Source organism: Saimiri boliviensis, chromosome 16, assembly GCF_048565385.1.
Source record: "Saimiri boliviensis isolate mSaiBol1 chromosome 16, mSaiBol1.pri, whole genome shotgun sequence".
NCBI classification, from domain to species: domain Eukaryota; kingdom Metazoa; phylum Chordata; class Mammalia; order Primates; family Cebidae; genus Saimiri; species Saimiri boliviensis.
In genome coordinates this window covers 61,704,113-61,717,158 of record NC_133464.1, presented here as the reverse complement: position 1 = coordinate 61,717,158, position 13,046 = coordinate 61,704,113, and the positions used below count along the sequence as shown (strand labels likewise).

General features: G+C 40.8%; 1 protein-coding gene across 13 annotated transcripts in view; it reads left to right on the top strand.

Moving 5' to 3' along the window:
* NUDT15 (nudix hydrolase 15) overlaps window positions 1–13,046 on the top strand; it is a 39,447-nt gene that overhangs the window by 12,425 nt on the left and 13,976 nt on the right. For 11 of the 13 annotated variants that reach the window (XR_012514381.1, XR_743713.3, XM_074387714.1 and 8 more), the window contains one exon: window positions 11,469–11,552. Coding sequence is in view for 10 of the 13 variants with exons in the window: in XM_074387714.1 (XP_074243815.1) it covers window positions 11,469–11,552 (84 nt within the window). In the remaining 3 variants the exon portion in view is untranslated. Of the gene's footprint in view, window positions 1–5,424; window positions 6,021–11,468; window positions 11,553–13,046 lie in introns of those variants that run through there. The other 2 variants (XR_012514382.1, XM_074387719.1) reach the window with 2 other exon arrangements.

Sequence of the window (13,046 nt, the reverse complement as noted above, 5' to 3'; positions counted from 1 at the left end):
CATAGGGAGACCCTGTCTCTATTAATAATAAAAATTAGCCAGGCATGGTGGTACACCTGTGGTCCCAGCTACTTGGGAGGCAATGACAAACTCATTGAAAGCTTGTGAAATTTTTTATTTTTCTTTTAACTCATCCAACTTGACATAAATGTATTTCAATGGAAAGAAAAATCTAACCTGGAGTTTTATTCATAGGAAACGGTAAAAAGATAAGAATTTCATATTAATTAGAAGGGAATTGTGTTTACATCAGCACTAAATGTGCTCAGGTGGTGTTCAGTGACAACTTAGTAATTAGGAAATATTTCTCTAAATGAGTCAATGAATGAAGCAGGATTTAGAACTCTTAGGAAAGCAATTAATGCCTAGATAGTTTGAGAATTGACTTTAGTAGAAAAAAAAAACTAATGCTGACTAGCAAGATTCTCATAAAACTAAATGTCAGCTAGAGTCCCTGAAGTGTACTTTATTCTGCCAGGTTGCTGGGGAGTAGGAAATATCTTTTCTGAACCGACCCTGAGGTGTCATCTGTCCCAGGATAGGCCAGTGCTCCTATACTGGCTCTAGCAACACCTTAGCAAAAGTCACCCCAGTGGAGCCTGAGGCGAATTCGGCCTCCTTCCGATCCAGTTGGAGGAGACACTTCTTTGTTACCTTGACTGCCAACTTCCCAAACAAGGCAAATACTTTTAAGTGAAACAGTTTCTTTGTGGCACCAGTGATCACAGCGAATGGTGATTGTGGCAGAAAGAAAGTTTAGGGAATCATCATACAAGAGAAGACATTCAAAGTCTTCTTTTAACATAAAATTACACATCGAAGCTGCCTCTGCTTTTAGTAATTATTTATGTTGTACACAGATGTCTGCTGCACTTGAGTAGTTTTATAAAAATGGCAATTAAAGGTAACAGTATGCATTGTGTTCCACATCTTCTATTTCATGTACCTCAAGAAATTATAAATTAGTACTTAAGGTGCTCCAGTACATTTAATTTTTCATCTATTGTGTGCCAAGTCGTATGATAAGGACTTTACAATATTTATTTATACTACCAGTTAAACCTACCACACTTCCTTAAATTCACATTCCAGACTTTTTCTCATTTTGATGTTTAAAATGTTTTAATAGGCTAGGCGCAGTTGCTCATGCTTGTTATCTCAGCACTTTGGGAGGCTGAGGTGGGTGGATCACCTGAGGTCAGGAGTTCAAGACCAGCCTGGCCAATACCGTGAAACCCTATCTCTACTAAAAATACAAAAATTAGCTGGGTGTGGTCGTATGCACCTGTAGTGCCAGCTACTCACGAGGTTGAGACAGGAGAATTGTTTGAACCTGGGAGATGGAGGTTGCAGTGAGCCGAGATCACACCACTGCCCTCCAGCCTAGGTGACAGAATAAGACTACATCTCAAAAAAAAAAAAAAGAAAAAGAAATGTTTAAATAGCTGGGCACAATTTAATCCCCACACTTTGGGAGGGGATTACTTAAGAACAAGAGTTTGAGACCAGCACAAGCAACATAGTGAGATCCCATTTTAATAAAAAGTAAAAGATTAGCTAGATGTGGTGGAGTTGGTGGGACATGGTGGCACCTGCCTATAGTGTCAGTTCCTCAGGAGGCTGAGGTAGGAGGATAGCTTGAGCCCAGGATATCAAGGCTGCAGTGAGCTATGATCCCACCATTGCACTCCAGTCTGGGTGACAGAGTGAGTCCCGTCTCAAAAAATAAATAAATAAAATATTTAAATATTTGGTTTTTGCATAATAATGGTTAGTAGCTTTGTACACAACCATGTATCACTCTTCATTTTATTTATCAAATCAATTCATGGGCAAAAGCAACACAGCAAGTAAGCCAAACTTTTCACCAACTTCTGTTTGACTTGATACTTCTTAGCCTCTCTTGTTTTTTTTTCCTTCATAGATTCACTTTCTACCTATTCTTGGATGACTCCCCAAACAATATTACCTACAGCCCAGACTTCCTCCTAAGCTCCAGGCCCCACCACACAGCAGACATCTCCACTTGACTGTCCACATCCCTCTAATTTGCTGTGTTTCAGACTGAACTTCCTCCTGTATTCTTCTCTACCATCTGCTAAATTGCTCAGATTTGATTCCCTTCCTGCATCCAGCAGTTGCTCTTTCTTCCATCCCCATCTCATAGTCCACCTGCTTCTCCCCTAGGCCAGGTCCTAGGCCTTCTTCCTTAGACTCTTCCTGCAGCTTTACTCCTCCAATCAACTAAGTGACTTTATTTTTATTCTTAATTGTTGTAAAATACGCATAACTTAAAATTTATCATCTTAACTCTCCAATTCATTTTTAACATTAATCTTAGAGTGCCTTTTCAAAGCATAAATTTAGTTACGTCTCATCTTCCCAAACGTCTTTGGAAGTTCCCATCACCTATAGAATAAAATCCCTAACCTGACATATTAGGGCTTTCCTTATTGCCCTGGACCAGTTTTCTCACTGTACCACACCCTGCTGTCACACCCTGCACTCTGAGCATTGCGTCTCTCTCTGTGCTTCCTCCAGTGCAGCATGCTGGTTCCTACCTCCTTGCCAGTGCGCCTGGAACTCCTTCTGAACTGAATGCCACGCCCGCCCTCAGTCTGCCTTAACAGATCCTTACTAGTTTTCATACCTTAGTTCAAGGTTCCTTCTTCTGTGAAACCTTCTGGACTCACCCGATTGGACCTTCACCTATCTCACCTTACACCATTTCTACTGTATCTTGACTTCAGAGGTAGCTTCTTTAATTTAGTAAGGCTCTAGGCTTAAATGAGACATGTCACAAGTTGTGTTCTTCCAAAGTTGCCCATTTTTGTCTTTTCGAGTAGCTTGATTTAAATTTCTAATGGGTTGAATTTACCTCTGATGCATTTGTAAAGCAATAGGTTAAATTCTATAGATAAAATGCCCTCAAATCAGCGTCCTCCTTAAAAATGGCTGAAAATAAGTGCACCTGTATGTTGCAGTTTACATAAACACTATTTATGTTCACATTTCAGGGATCACGTGTGACTCTGGGAGGGTATTTTCTGTGGCGGAGCACAGCTTTGGTTATTTGAGGATTTAGGTTTGATGCATCTTATGATAAGGATGCCAGTATTTGTATATTGTGGCAGATGTCATGTTGATTTCTACTGATTGCCTGACTTTCCAGTAGGAAGTAAGCTCCTTTAGACTAGAGACCATGTCTTTATATTATATACCAAGCAGCCAGAGTGGTAACTGCTAATGCTAAATGCCTAATATATACTAGTTGAATGAAAAAATGACCTTTTAGTATTTCCTTTTCTAAACTATTTCTTTTCTTGGGTCAGAATGAAAACAAGTAGTATTGAGGATCCTCAGAATAGGAAATGCAAATACCACATTCCAATTATTGGCAAGGACATGAAGAGTATCATTTCTATAGGTGTAAGGATGAGGTAGGGTCTGAAATAGAAACAGAAATGATATTCTGGCTAAAGATGCAGAAAAAGTCCACAACTAGGTAAGGAAGCTGAAATCCAAATGCCTATTTACTAACGGTGAAGAAATATGAGGGCAACTTATGTTGTAGGGAAAATTTTTAAGTAACATGAATATGAAATGTACCTTATAACAGGTTCTGTATTTTAAAAGGCATGTAATTATGTGGTCATGCATATTTGCGAATTTCATTAGGTTGTGTTTTATTAGTGGAAATAAATCAGTAGAATTAGATAAACCTGACTCACACAGTAAGACGTTTCAATCAGCAGGATACTTAGGATGCAGAGAAAGTGACTATTTAAGTAAGATATTCTTGCAACCCCAAGAGAGGTAAGCCAGGACCACAGGTGAAAGTCTGGCAAGTAGGAGCCATGAACTGCTTTGAGGGAGCGGGGAGCAGCTTTAGGACAATATGAGGAAGGGCTCAGCTTGTCCACAAAATGTGTTAGGTCTACAAGTTTGAGAACTTCAGGACACACACCTGCATCTCATTCCTCCCTCTGTTGTTGCCACTGGTGAAAATAAACCAAGTGCTCTCGACCACACATTGCTTCGCCCATCTTTATCAGCATTGCTACATAGAAGGAATCCTCGGCCAGGAGAACTTTCCTTTTCTTAATGGCTTTTTTGTATACTGGGTTTACAAATACTTTCAGCAGTTCACTAACTTAATGTCCCTGCTCACATCACCACCAAAGAGTTGAATCCAAATGGAAGGAGAAAGAATAGGTGGTCAACAGGGTCAGTAACGAAAAATGCCATGTTGGGCAAGGACCAGAGGAAGGGACTAAAGGGCTGGGGGAGGGAGTGAGGAGTTTAGAATAAGGGAAATAGGAGTAGATCCAGCAGACCAGAACAGGGGAGTGCTGTGATGTCCCAAGAGGCCACCATCCCACCCCAGCTACCATGCATTGATTTTTCTCCATGAGCCATCCCTGATGAACTATTTAGGGGTCTTGCTGACTGATCCAAAGGGTTAGAAATGAAGTGGCCAGGAGCAATAGTTGCAAGAACCAATGCTCAGAACTGTGGTAGAAACACTAGTAGCTCAGTAGCTAGTTCTATCCCCTAAGAGTTTGTTTTATGTAGGATCTAACAAAACAGGCAAGCAATATAACCAAGAAGTATTTATTAAGCAATCTTCTTCGCTAAGTAAAGAAGGCTTTTGCCAGCGTGGTAGCTCACACCTGTAATCCCAGCATTTTGGGAGGCTGAGGTGGGTGGATCACTTGAGGTCAGGAGTTCGGAACCAGTCTGGTCAACATGGTGAAACTCCATCTCTACCAAAAAATTTTAAAATTAGCTGGGCATGGTGGCACACACCTGTAGCCACAGCTACTCAGGAGGCTGAGGTGGAAGGATCACTTAAACCCAGGAGGTCAAGCCAAGATTGCACTACTGCACTCTAATCTGGGTGACAGAGTGAGCCTTTGTCTCAATAAATAAATAAATAAGGCTCTTTGGGTATCCTTAACGCCTCGCGTAGTCCCTGGAGTATTAATAGGGCTACATAAACATTTGAGCCTATTTGAAAGACAAAATTATGGAAACAAGATGATAGCAAATTAAGTGGCAGCATTTTTTTTTTAAGTTTAAATTCAGGTATAGCATGCACATAGGCCTTCCATGAATTATTACAAAATGAACACACCTATATAACCACCACCTAGATAAAAAACTGCTTTACCAGCACCCCAAAAGTGTCACCTCCTGAAGATAATCTCTATTACCACCATCTCATAGATTAGTTTGTTTTTAATTTGCTCTAAGTAGAATCATACATTATTGCATTTTTATATCTGGTACCTTTCAGTCAAGATTAAATTATCTTAAAAGTATTGTTTTTGATATATTTATCCATGTATGGCTGTAGTTCATTCATTTTGTGTGCAGTATTCCATTGTTTACACCAAAATTTATCTAATGTCGATGTTGTAGACAAAATTGCTGCCACTTATGAAAAGGACTTTATGCTGAGGACGGAACGTTTCCCAAAACCCTGAATCAAGGACTTTTGCCTAGAAACCAATGAACTGTCATGGTAATGCTTTATCTTCAATGAAAATAGTGGGTTATGCATGAGTTAGTGAGAACTAACTTCTTATTTTCTTTAAAAACCCTATCCAAAGGCACGGTGGCTCACATCTGTAATCCCAGCACTTTGGGAGGCCGAGGCGGGTGGATCACAAGGTCAAGAGATCGAGACCATCCTAGTCAACATGGTGAAACCCCGTCTCTACTAAAAATACAAAAAATCAGCTGGGCATGGTGGCATGTGCCTGTAGTCCCAGCTACTCGGGAGGCTGAGGCAGGAGAATTGCCTGAACCCAGGAGGCAGAGGTTGCGGTGAGCCGAGATCGCGCCATTGCACTCCAGCCTGGGTAACAAGAGCGAAACTCCGTCTCAAAAAAAAAAAAAAAAAAAAAAAAAAAACCTACCCAAAAACAGCTGGTCAGGACACAATTCAAATGCTTCCAGAATCTGTGTTCCTTGAATTGCAATTCTAAGACTGCCAATAAACTTCTTTCATTGCATTTCAGTCTCTGTGACTCAGGTTAACACATGTTATAATGAACATGTTCAGTGCTTATAGTAAATCGTAACCAGACATTGTTCACAATAATCCTATGAGGTAGGTTCTATACTTTTATACAGAGGGGTTTAGTTACTCTGCTGTATTAGTTTCCTAAGGCTGCTGTAACAAACTATGACAACCTAAATGGCTAAAATGACACAAATTTATTATCTCACAGTTCTGAAAGTCAGAAACACAGTTCACTGGGTTAAAATCAAGGCGTCAGCACCCATGGTGGTGCTTCCCTGTAATCCCAGCCACTCAGGAGGCTGAGGTGGGAGGATGGCTTGAGCCCAGGAGCTCAAAACCAGTCCTGGCAACATAGCAAGACCCAGTTTAAAAAAAAATCTAGGTGTGTCAGCTGGACTGTTACTTCTGGAAGCTCTAAGGGACAATTTGTTTTCCTTTTCTAGCTTCTCCTCCTCCTTTTCTTCCCTTTTCCAGCTCCTTTCTTTTTTTGAAATAGGATCTCGCTCTTTCACCAAGGCTGGACTGCAGTGGTGGGATCATGAGCCCTCCCCAGCTTTAGTGATCTTCCTGCCCCAGTCCCCTGAGCAGCTGGAACCACAGCTCCTGCCGCCATGCCCAGCCAAATTTTCATAGAGACAAGGGTCTCAGGCTGATCTCGAACTCCTGGGCTCCCGCCTCTACCCCCAAAGCACTGGGATTGCAAACATGAGACACTGTGCCTGCTCCTCTAGCTACTTGAGGCCAGCTGCGTTCCTTGGCTCTTGCCCCTTCCTCTACCTTCAAATAGCTTTCTGATTCTGACCTTCTTGTAGGGCCCTTTTCCACTTTAGAGACCCTTTGTAATTATATTGGGCCCACCCGCATACTCCAAGAGCATCTCCCTATTTTAAAGTCAGCTGATTAGCAACCTTAATTCCATCTGCAATCTTATTCCCCTTTGCCAAGCAAGAGAACAAAGGCACAGGTTCCAAGGAGTAAGATGTGGACATCCTGAGGGATGGAGGTGGGGGGCATTATTCTGCCTTCCACACTTGCCCAAGGTCACGCAGCTAGTAAGCGCTAGCTAGCACTGAGTGGTGTGCCGGTGAAGCTTATCTACATAGGCTTTCACTTAAACTGCAGACAGAACTCGGCTACTTAGTGGGGGGCACTTTCCCTCAATATTATTAGCATTGTTTCACTGCAACGTGGAACAGCAGCTTTGAAACGTGCTCTTCGTAGGCCCAGCTACTCCGGGAACCTCAGACCTGTCTCCTGTCGAATTCCGGGGCCAGAGTTTTAAAGGGTATTTTGGCGTCAGGGCGCTGGGGAGCTGAAACAACTGACCGGCTGGGAACAAGATCGCAGGAGCCTCTGCAACTCGGAGAGGTTTCGCGGGTTCCCAGGAAGGGGGTGGGGTCACTTTCCTTTGCCTCCAAGTTTACACGAAATCCCTCTGGTAGGTATCCTAGCCTCTGTGCTAGAATAAGAAAACAATACAGTAACTTAGCCTGTGAGGTTAGAAGCAAGATGGAGTCAGTCATGCTAGATTTCTCCCATTATTTATAAATCCGCAAAGGTGGTTTCAGGGCACTTTCTGAACTTAACCCATGTCTCACTGGTGATCCCACTTCTGGGTATTTGCAAATCTATCAGGTTTTTAAAAACGATTGTTGCAGGCATGCGAAGTTGCAGGCATCTGAATTTTGCCACGTTCAGAGTGTATTCAGGTCTTGTAATGGTCATATAGGTGTAATACTGAGTAACAGGCAAATGTGGACAGAAAACATCAAATGTGGTTTTCAGCTAAGAAGTCTGGTTGCTCTTATTTTTCAGTTACTCTCCGTTGCACACAATAAAGCCCTGAAGAAATGAAGAATAACAAGGAGAAACTCGGCTTCCATTTGAAATCGTGTAATGCCAGGTGTTAGAATAGTGGTAAAAGGGCTTGTTTCTCTCACGTCTATATACATTGAAAGACTTCATCGTTCTTGGAAAAAAAATTGTTTCGAAGACAATATGTGTGATTTGGTTATATGAAGAGATTATTTCTAGGATTTCCTAGTAATTCTGTGATAAGCAGGAATACAAACCGCAGTTTTACAGGTCACTGTAGTAGAGGTTTTAGTTTGATTTTTGCTTTGGCTGTCATGCTCTTTCGGCCTTACAATTCTTTGTGGTATGATTAGAAAACAAACACTATAAGCTTTTTGAAAAATAAGTAAATTCATTCCAGTGTTTTCCCTGCAATGAAAGAGAATGCCTCTCTTTTCTTTCTTTTTTTTTTTTTTCTTTTTGATACGGGGTCTCACTCTGTCCCTGGGCTGGAGTACAGTGGCAACATCTTGGCTCACTGCAAACTCTATCTCCCGGGTTCAAATGATTCTCCTACTTCAGCCTCCTGAGTAGCTGGGACTATAGGTGCATGCTACCACACCCAGATAATTTTTGTATTTTTAGTAGAGACAGAGTTTCAACATGTTGGTCAGGCTGGTATTGAACTCCTGACCTTGTGAAGAATGCATCACTTTTCTAACGTTTTAGTAATCATAATAGCTGCCAGTTATTCAGGACCTTCTATGTACTAGTCAAAGTGTTAGGAAAGTTTTATCCATTTTCTCTTATGTGCTAAGCAGTCCTATAAGCTGCTCCACCCTGGAAATACAGATGAGGAGACTGAAGTCAAGGACTCCAACTGTGTGTTTAACATCTCTCTTGACTCCCAGGAGCCTCTAACTCAGCATGTCCAAAATGAAACACATGTCTCTTTTTCCCCCATGTTTTGCCCCACCCTGCAGCACTCCCACTGCCAGAAAAATCAAACAAACAAAAAACCACACACAAAACCATTATGCGTTTCCTCTCTCTGGGAGTGCCAGAAACCATCCAGTTCTGGGAGTGCCAGAAACCTGGGAGTCAACCTTGCCCCTTCTCTGCTTGCCTCCCCTAAATCTGACACCAAGAATCCTGTCAACTCTTCTGACATCTTTCCTTGCCATTTTTTCTGGCCCCATTGCCTCCACCCTATTCCATTTCATTATTTTCCTGCCTTTTCTATTGTTGAAGCCTCCAAACTGGCCTACATCTCCGAGCTGGCCTTCCTGCCTCTCCTCCACTGGTCCATTTAATCTGCCATCTGAGTAGATGTTTCTTCTAATATGCAAATATGATTACATTGCCTTCTTGGTTAAATGCTTCAGCCTGTTACATTCTTTCAATTTATTGAACTGAATGTAATCTCTTTAGCTCTTAAATATGCAATTTCCTCTTCCTTGATTATTCTTTCCCTCCTCTTTGTCTAGCCAACTTTCATTCCTCCTTTAGGCTTCAGCTTAAATAGCCTACATTTGTTGAGGTTTATGCTTGTCTCTCTGCATGGGATGTCCACGGTGGCAGGGACTATGAGAGATTTGTTCAGACTATAACACCTGATTCAAGAGTTGGTGCTCAGTGTTTACCTGTTGAATGAATAGTATAGAGGAGGAAAAACATTTTTTCTCTACCCTCTTAGGTTAAGTGGCTGGGCCCTGCCAAATAAACTGATGAAAGATATGTTAACAGGAATAAAGGTTTATGCATAAATGTAAAGAAGTGGTTAGACCAGGGGCTCATATGTCATTTTAACAAAGAGTAAAAATTGTGGAGAATAACTAGATAAAGGTAGAGGAATGCTTCTTGGGTAAATTGTAGGAAGGTAAATATATGGGGAAGCTAGCAGAAGATAGGGGTTATTCAGTAAGGTTTGTTATGTGGACTCAAGTTGGTGCCTTCCCCATTAGTAAGGGTTGCTCTCCATTTCCTGGTACTGGAGAGGAAGACACATTGACAAATGGATATTTATTACCTATACATAGGAAAATTTATGCCCTGCATTTGTACAAAAAAGGGAGGGCAAAGAGCAAATTGGTTTCAGCTCAAAGCAATTCTTACACAAAAGTGGCATATTTAGGCATAGCGTAAGCTGATCCTCTTCAAAAGGAACAAGTTGCTTGTTTCTTATCATGGTTATGAGAGCAACTTTGAATTAATTTCTGCTTTTTGAAAGTAGATTTAATTCTCAGCAGTTTCTGCTTTTGAATGCAGTTTGGGAGAGCCCATGTGAATGTGCAAGCGGAGCCCAGCTGTGTGGATGCCCCAGCATGGATGACTACATGGTCCTGAGAGAGAATGGGGAGGGCTCCTTCGGCAGAGCTCTTTTGGTTCAGCACAAAAGCAGTAATCAGATGTTGCCATGAAAGAAATAAGGCTTCACAAGGTCACTACGAAAGAAATTAGCTCACTTTGAAAGTATACATGAAATTTGTATAAAAGAATAAGTTTTTGCCGGGCACGGTGGCTCACACCTGTAATCCCAGCACTTTGGGAGGTGAAGGTGGGCAGATCACCTGAGGTCAGAAGTTTGAGACCAGCCTGGGCAACACGGAGAAAATGCATTTCTAGTAAAAATAATTTTTAAAAATTAGCAAGGTGTGGTGGTATGCACCTGTAGTCCCAGCTATTCGGGAGGCTGAGGCAGGAGAATCACCCAAACCTAGGAGGCAGAGGTTGCAATGAACCAAGATCATGCCACTGCTATCCAACCTTGGTGACAAAGTAAGAGATTGACTTACATAGTTTCTCTCAAGGTGTAGAAGCCACTTTTCTCATAAACTTTGTATAAGTTAAAAGCATTGATATCTGTAATTACTCGAGAACGTAGAGAGAAATGACTGATTTCTGCATTGGTGTTACCACTTAGTATCCTCAGAATGCCACTGCCTGAAATGGTTTTAGGAAGTAAAATCTATAGGTTATAAATTATTAAGGAATAACATGTTTAGAATAATTTCAAGATTTTATCACCAAATTTTATACTAGATATTTAAAATCTTGATTTTTATCATACTGAAATTTTAGAAACCAGATCTATTTTATTTTGTATTACTGAAATCAGAAGAATGAAGCTCGCCATTTCTGTTTCTTGGGAGTACCTATTCCCAAGACACCTAGAAATTCTGGATACTGTTGACCTTGGATTTATAAGCAAGAACTGCTGACCTTGAAGGATTATTTATAATATAATGAAATCTTACATGGATATTCTGCAAAAGTAAATGAAAATCCAACACAATGGTTATACTAGAAAAGCTGTAATATATTTCTTATTGGTGAACTACCTTTATGTAAGCATTTAAGAAATACTTTTATTTGGCTGAATATAAGAAAACTATAGTGGAAGTTTTGCTCAAATAAACTGCTATTTGGATCACACATAAGATGATGGAATATGGGAATCACAGCTTTTCTGAATTTCTCCAAGTAACGCTGAATCTTAGTTGAACTATGTAACTTACAGGAGTCTGTACTCACATTATGTAAAATCCTGGTCGACTAAGGCCTAGACATGATTCTTGGAACTTTAGGTTAACATGAGCCAGTTACTGCATGTTTGAACACTTTGCATACTTTTTTCTTACAGACACTTAATTGGTTTACCCAGATGTGCCTTGGAGTAAATCACATTCACAGGAAATGTGCGCTACATAGAGATACCAAGTCCAAGGTGAGTGGAGTACATTTTGGGGCTTAAAAAACAACTGGGGCAGGATGTGGTGGCTCATGCCTGTAATCCCAGCACTTTGGGAGGCTGAGGTGGATGGATCATGAGGTCAGGAGTACAAGATCAGCCTGGCTAACATGGTGAAACCCTATCTCTACTAAAACCACAAAAATTAGCTGGGTGCAGTGGCAGGCACCCTGTGATCCCAGTTTCTCCAGAGGCTGAGGCAGGAGAATTGCTTGAACCTGGAAGGTGGAGCCTGCAGTGAGACAAGATTGCGCCACTGCATTCCAGCCTGGGTGACAAAAAAAAAAAAAAAAAAACCCCACAAAAAACAACAACAATTTAATTCATTTTGCTGTGTTATCCCATGCATTTTAGGACATTTTTGTTTAATTTGGAAATCTTTAAGACGTGGTGGCTTCCACCTGCTACCCCAGCACTTTGGGAGGCCAAGGAGGGCAGATCACAAGGTCAGGAGTTCAAGACCAGCTGACCAACATGGTGAAACCCTGTCTCTACTAAAAATACAAAAATTAACCAGCCATGGTGGTGCATGCCTGTAATCCCAGCTACTCAGGAGGCTGAGGTGCGAGAATCACTTGAACCCGGAAGGTGGAGGTTGCAGTAAGTTGAGATTGCACCACTGCACTCCAGCCTGGGTAACAGAGCGAGACTCTGTCTCAAAAAAAAAAAAAAAAAAAAAAGTCAGCCTAATATTTGTTTTTCAAATTAAAATTTCCCCCACCTTTATTAAAATATAATTGACAAAAATTATGTATATTTATGATCTACACGTTTTATATATTTATATATATACACACATTGTAAAATTATTAAATCAAGGTAATTAATGTACCTCTATCACCTCACATATTATTTTTTTGTGGTGAGGACATTTAAGATCTACTCTCAGCACTTTTTAAGTATTCTACACATTATTATTAACTATAGTCACTATGTTGTACAGCAGATCACTGGAACTTACTTGTCCTAACTGAAACTTTGTACTCTTTGACTTAATATTTATACTCACCAAATAAGGTAATACCTGAGAAAGTCATTGAAATCTCTGTAGTAGTACAGTCATGCATCACTTAACGACAGGGAGAGAAGTACTCAGAAATGCATCGTAAAGTGATTTTGTCGTGTGAACATCATAGAGTGCACTTACACAAACCCAGATGGTATAGCCTACTACACCTAGGCTTTAGAGTGTAGCCTGTTGCTTCTAGGCTACAAACCTGTACAGCATGTTACTGTACTGAATTCCCTGGGCGATTGTAATACAATGCTAACTATTTATGTATTTAAACAGAAAAAGTACAATAAAAATATGGTATTATAATCTTATGGGACCACTGATATATATGCCATCCATTGTTGACTGAAATGCGGCACGTGACTGTGTGTGTTAATGTGTCCTTAGCTCTCTTTTAGTGACCACTTGCTAAGCCCATGTGTTCTCAGATGGACAAGGGTTGACATCTGGGCCTG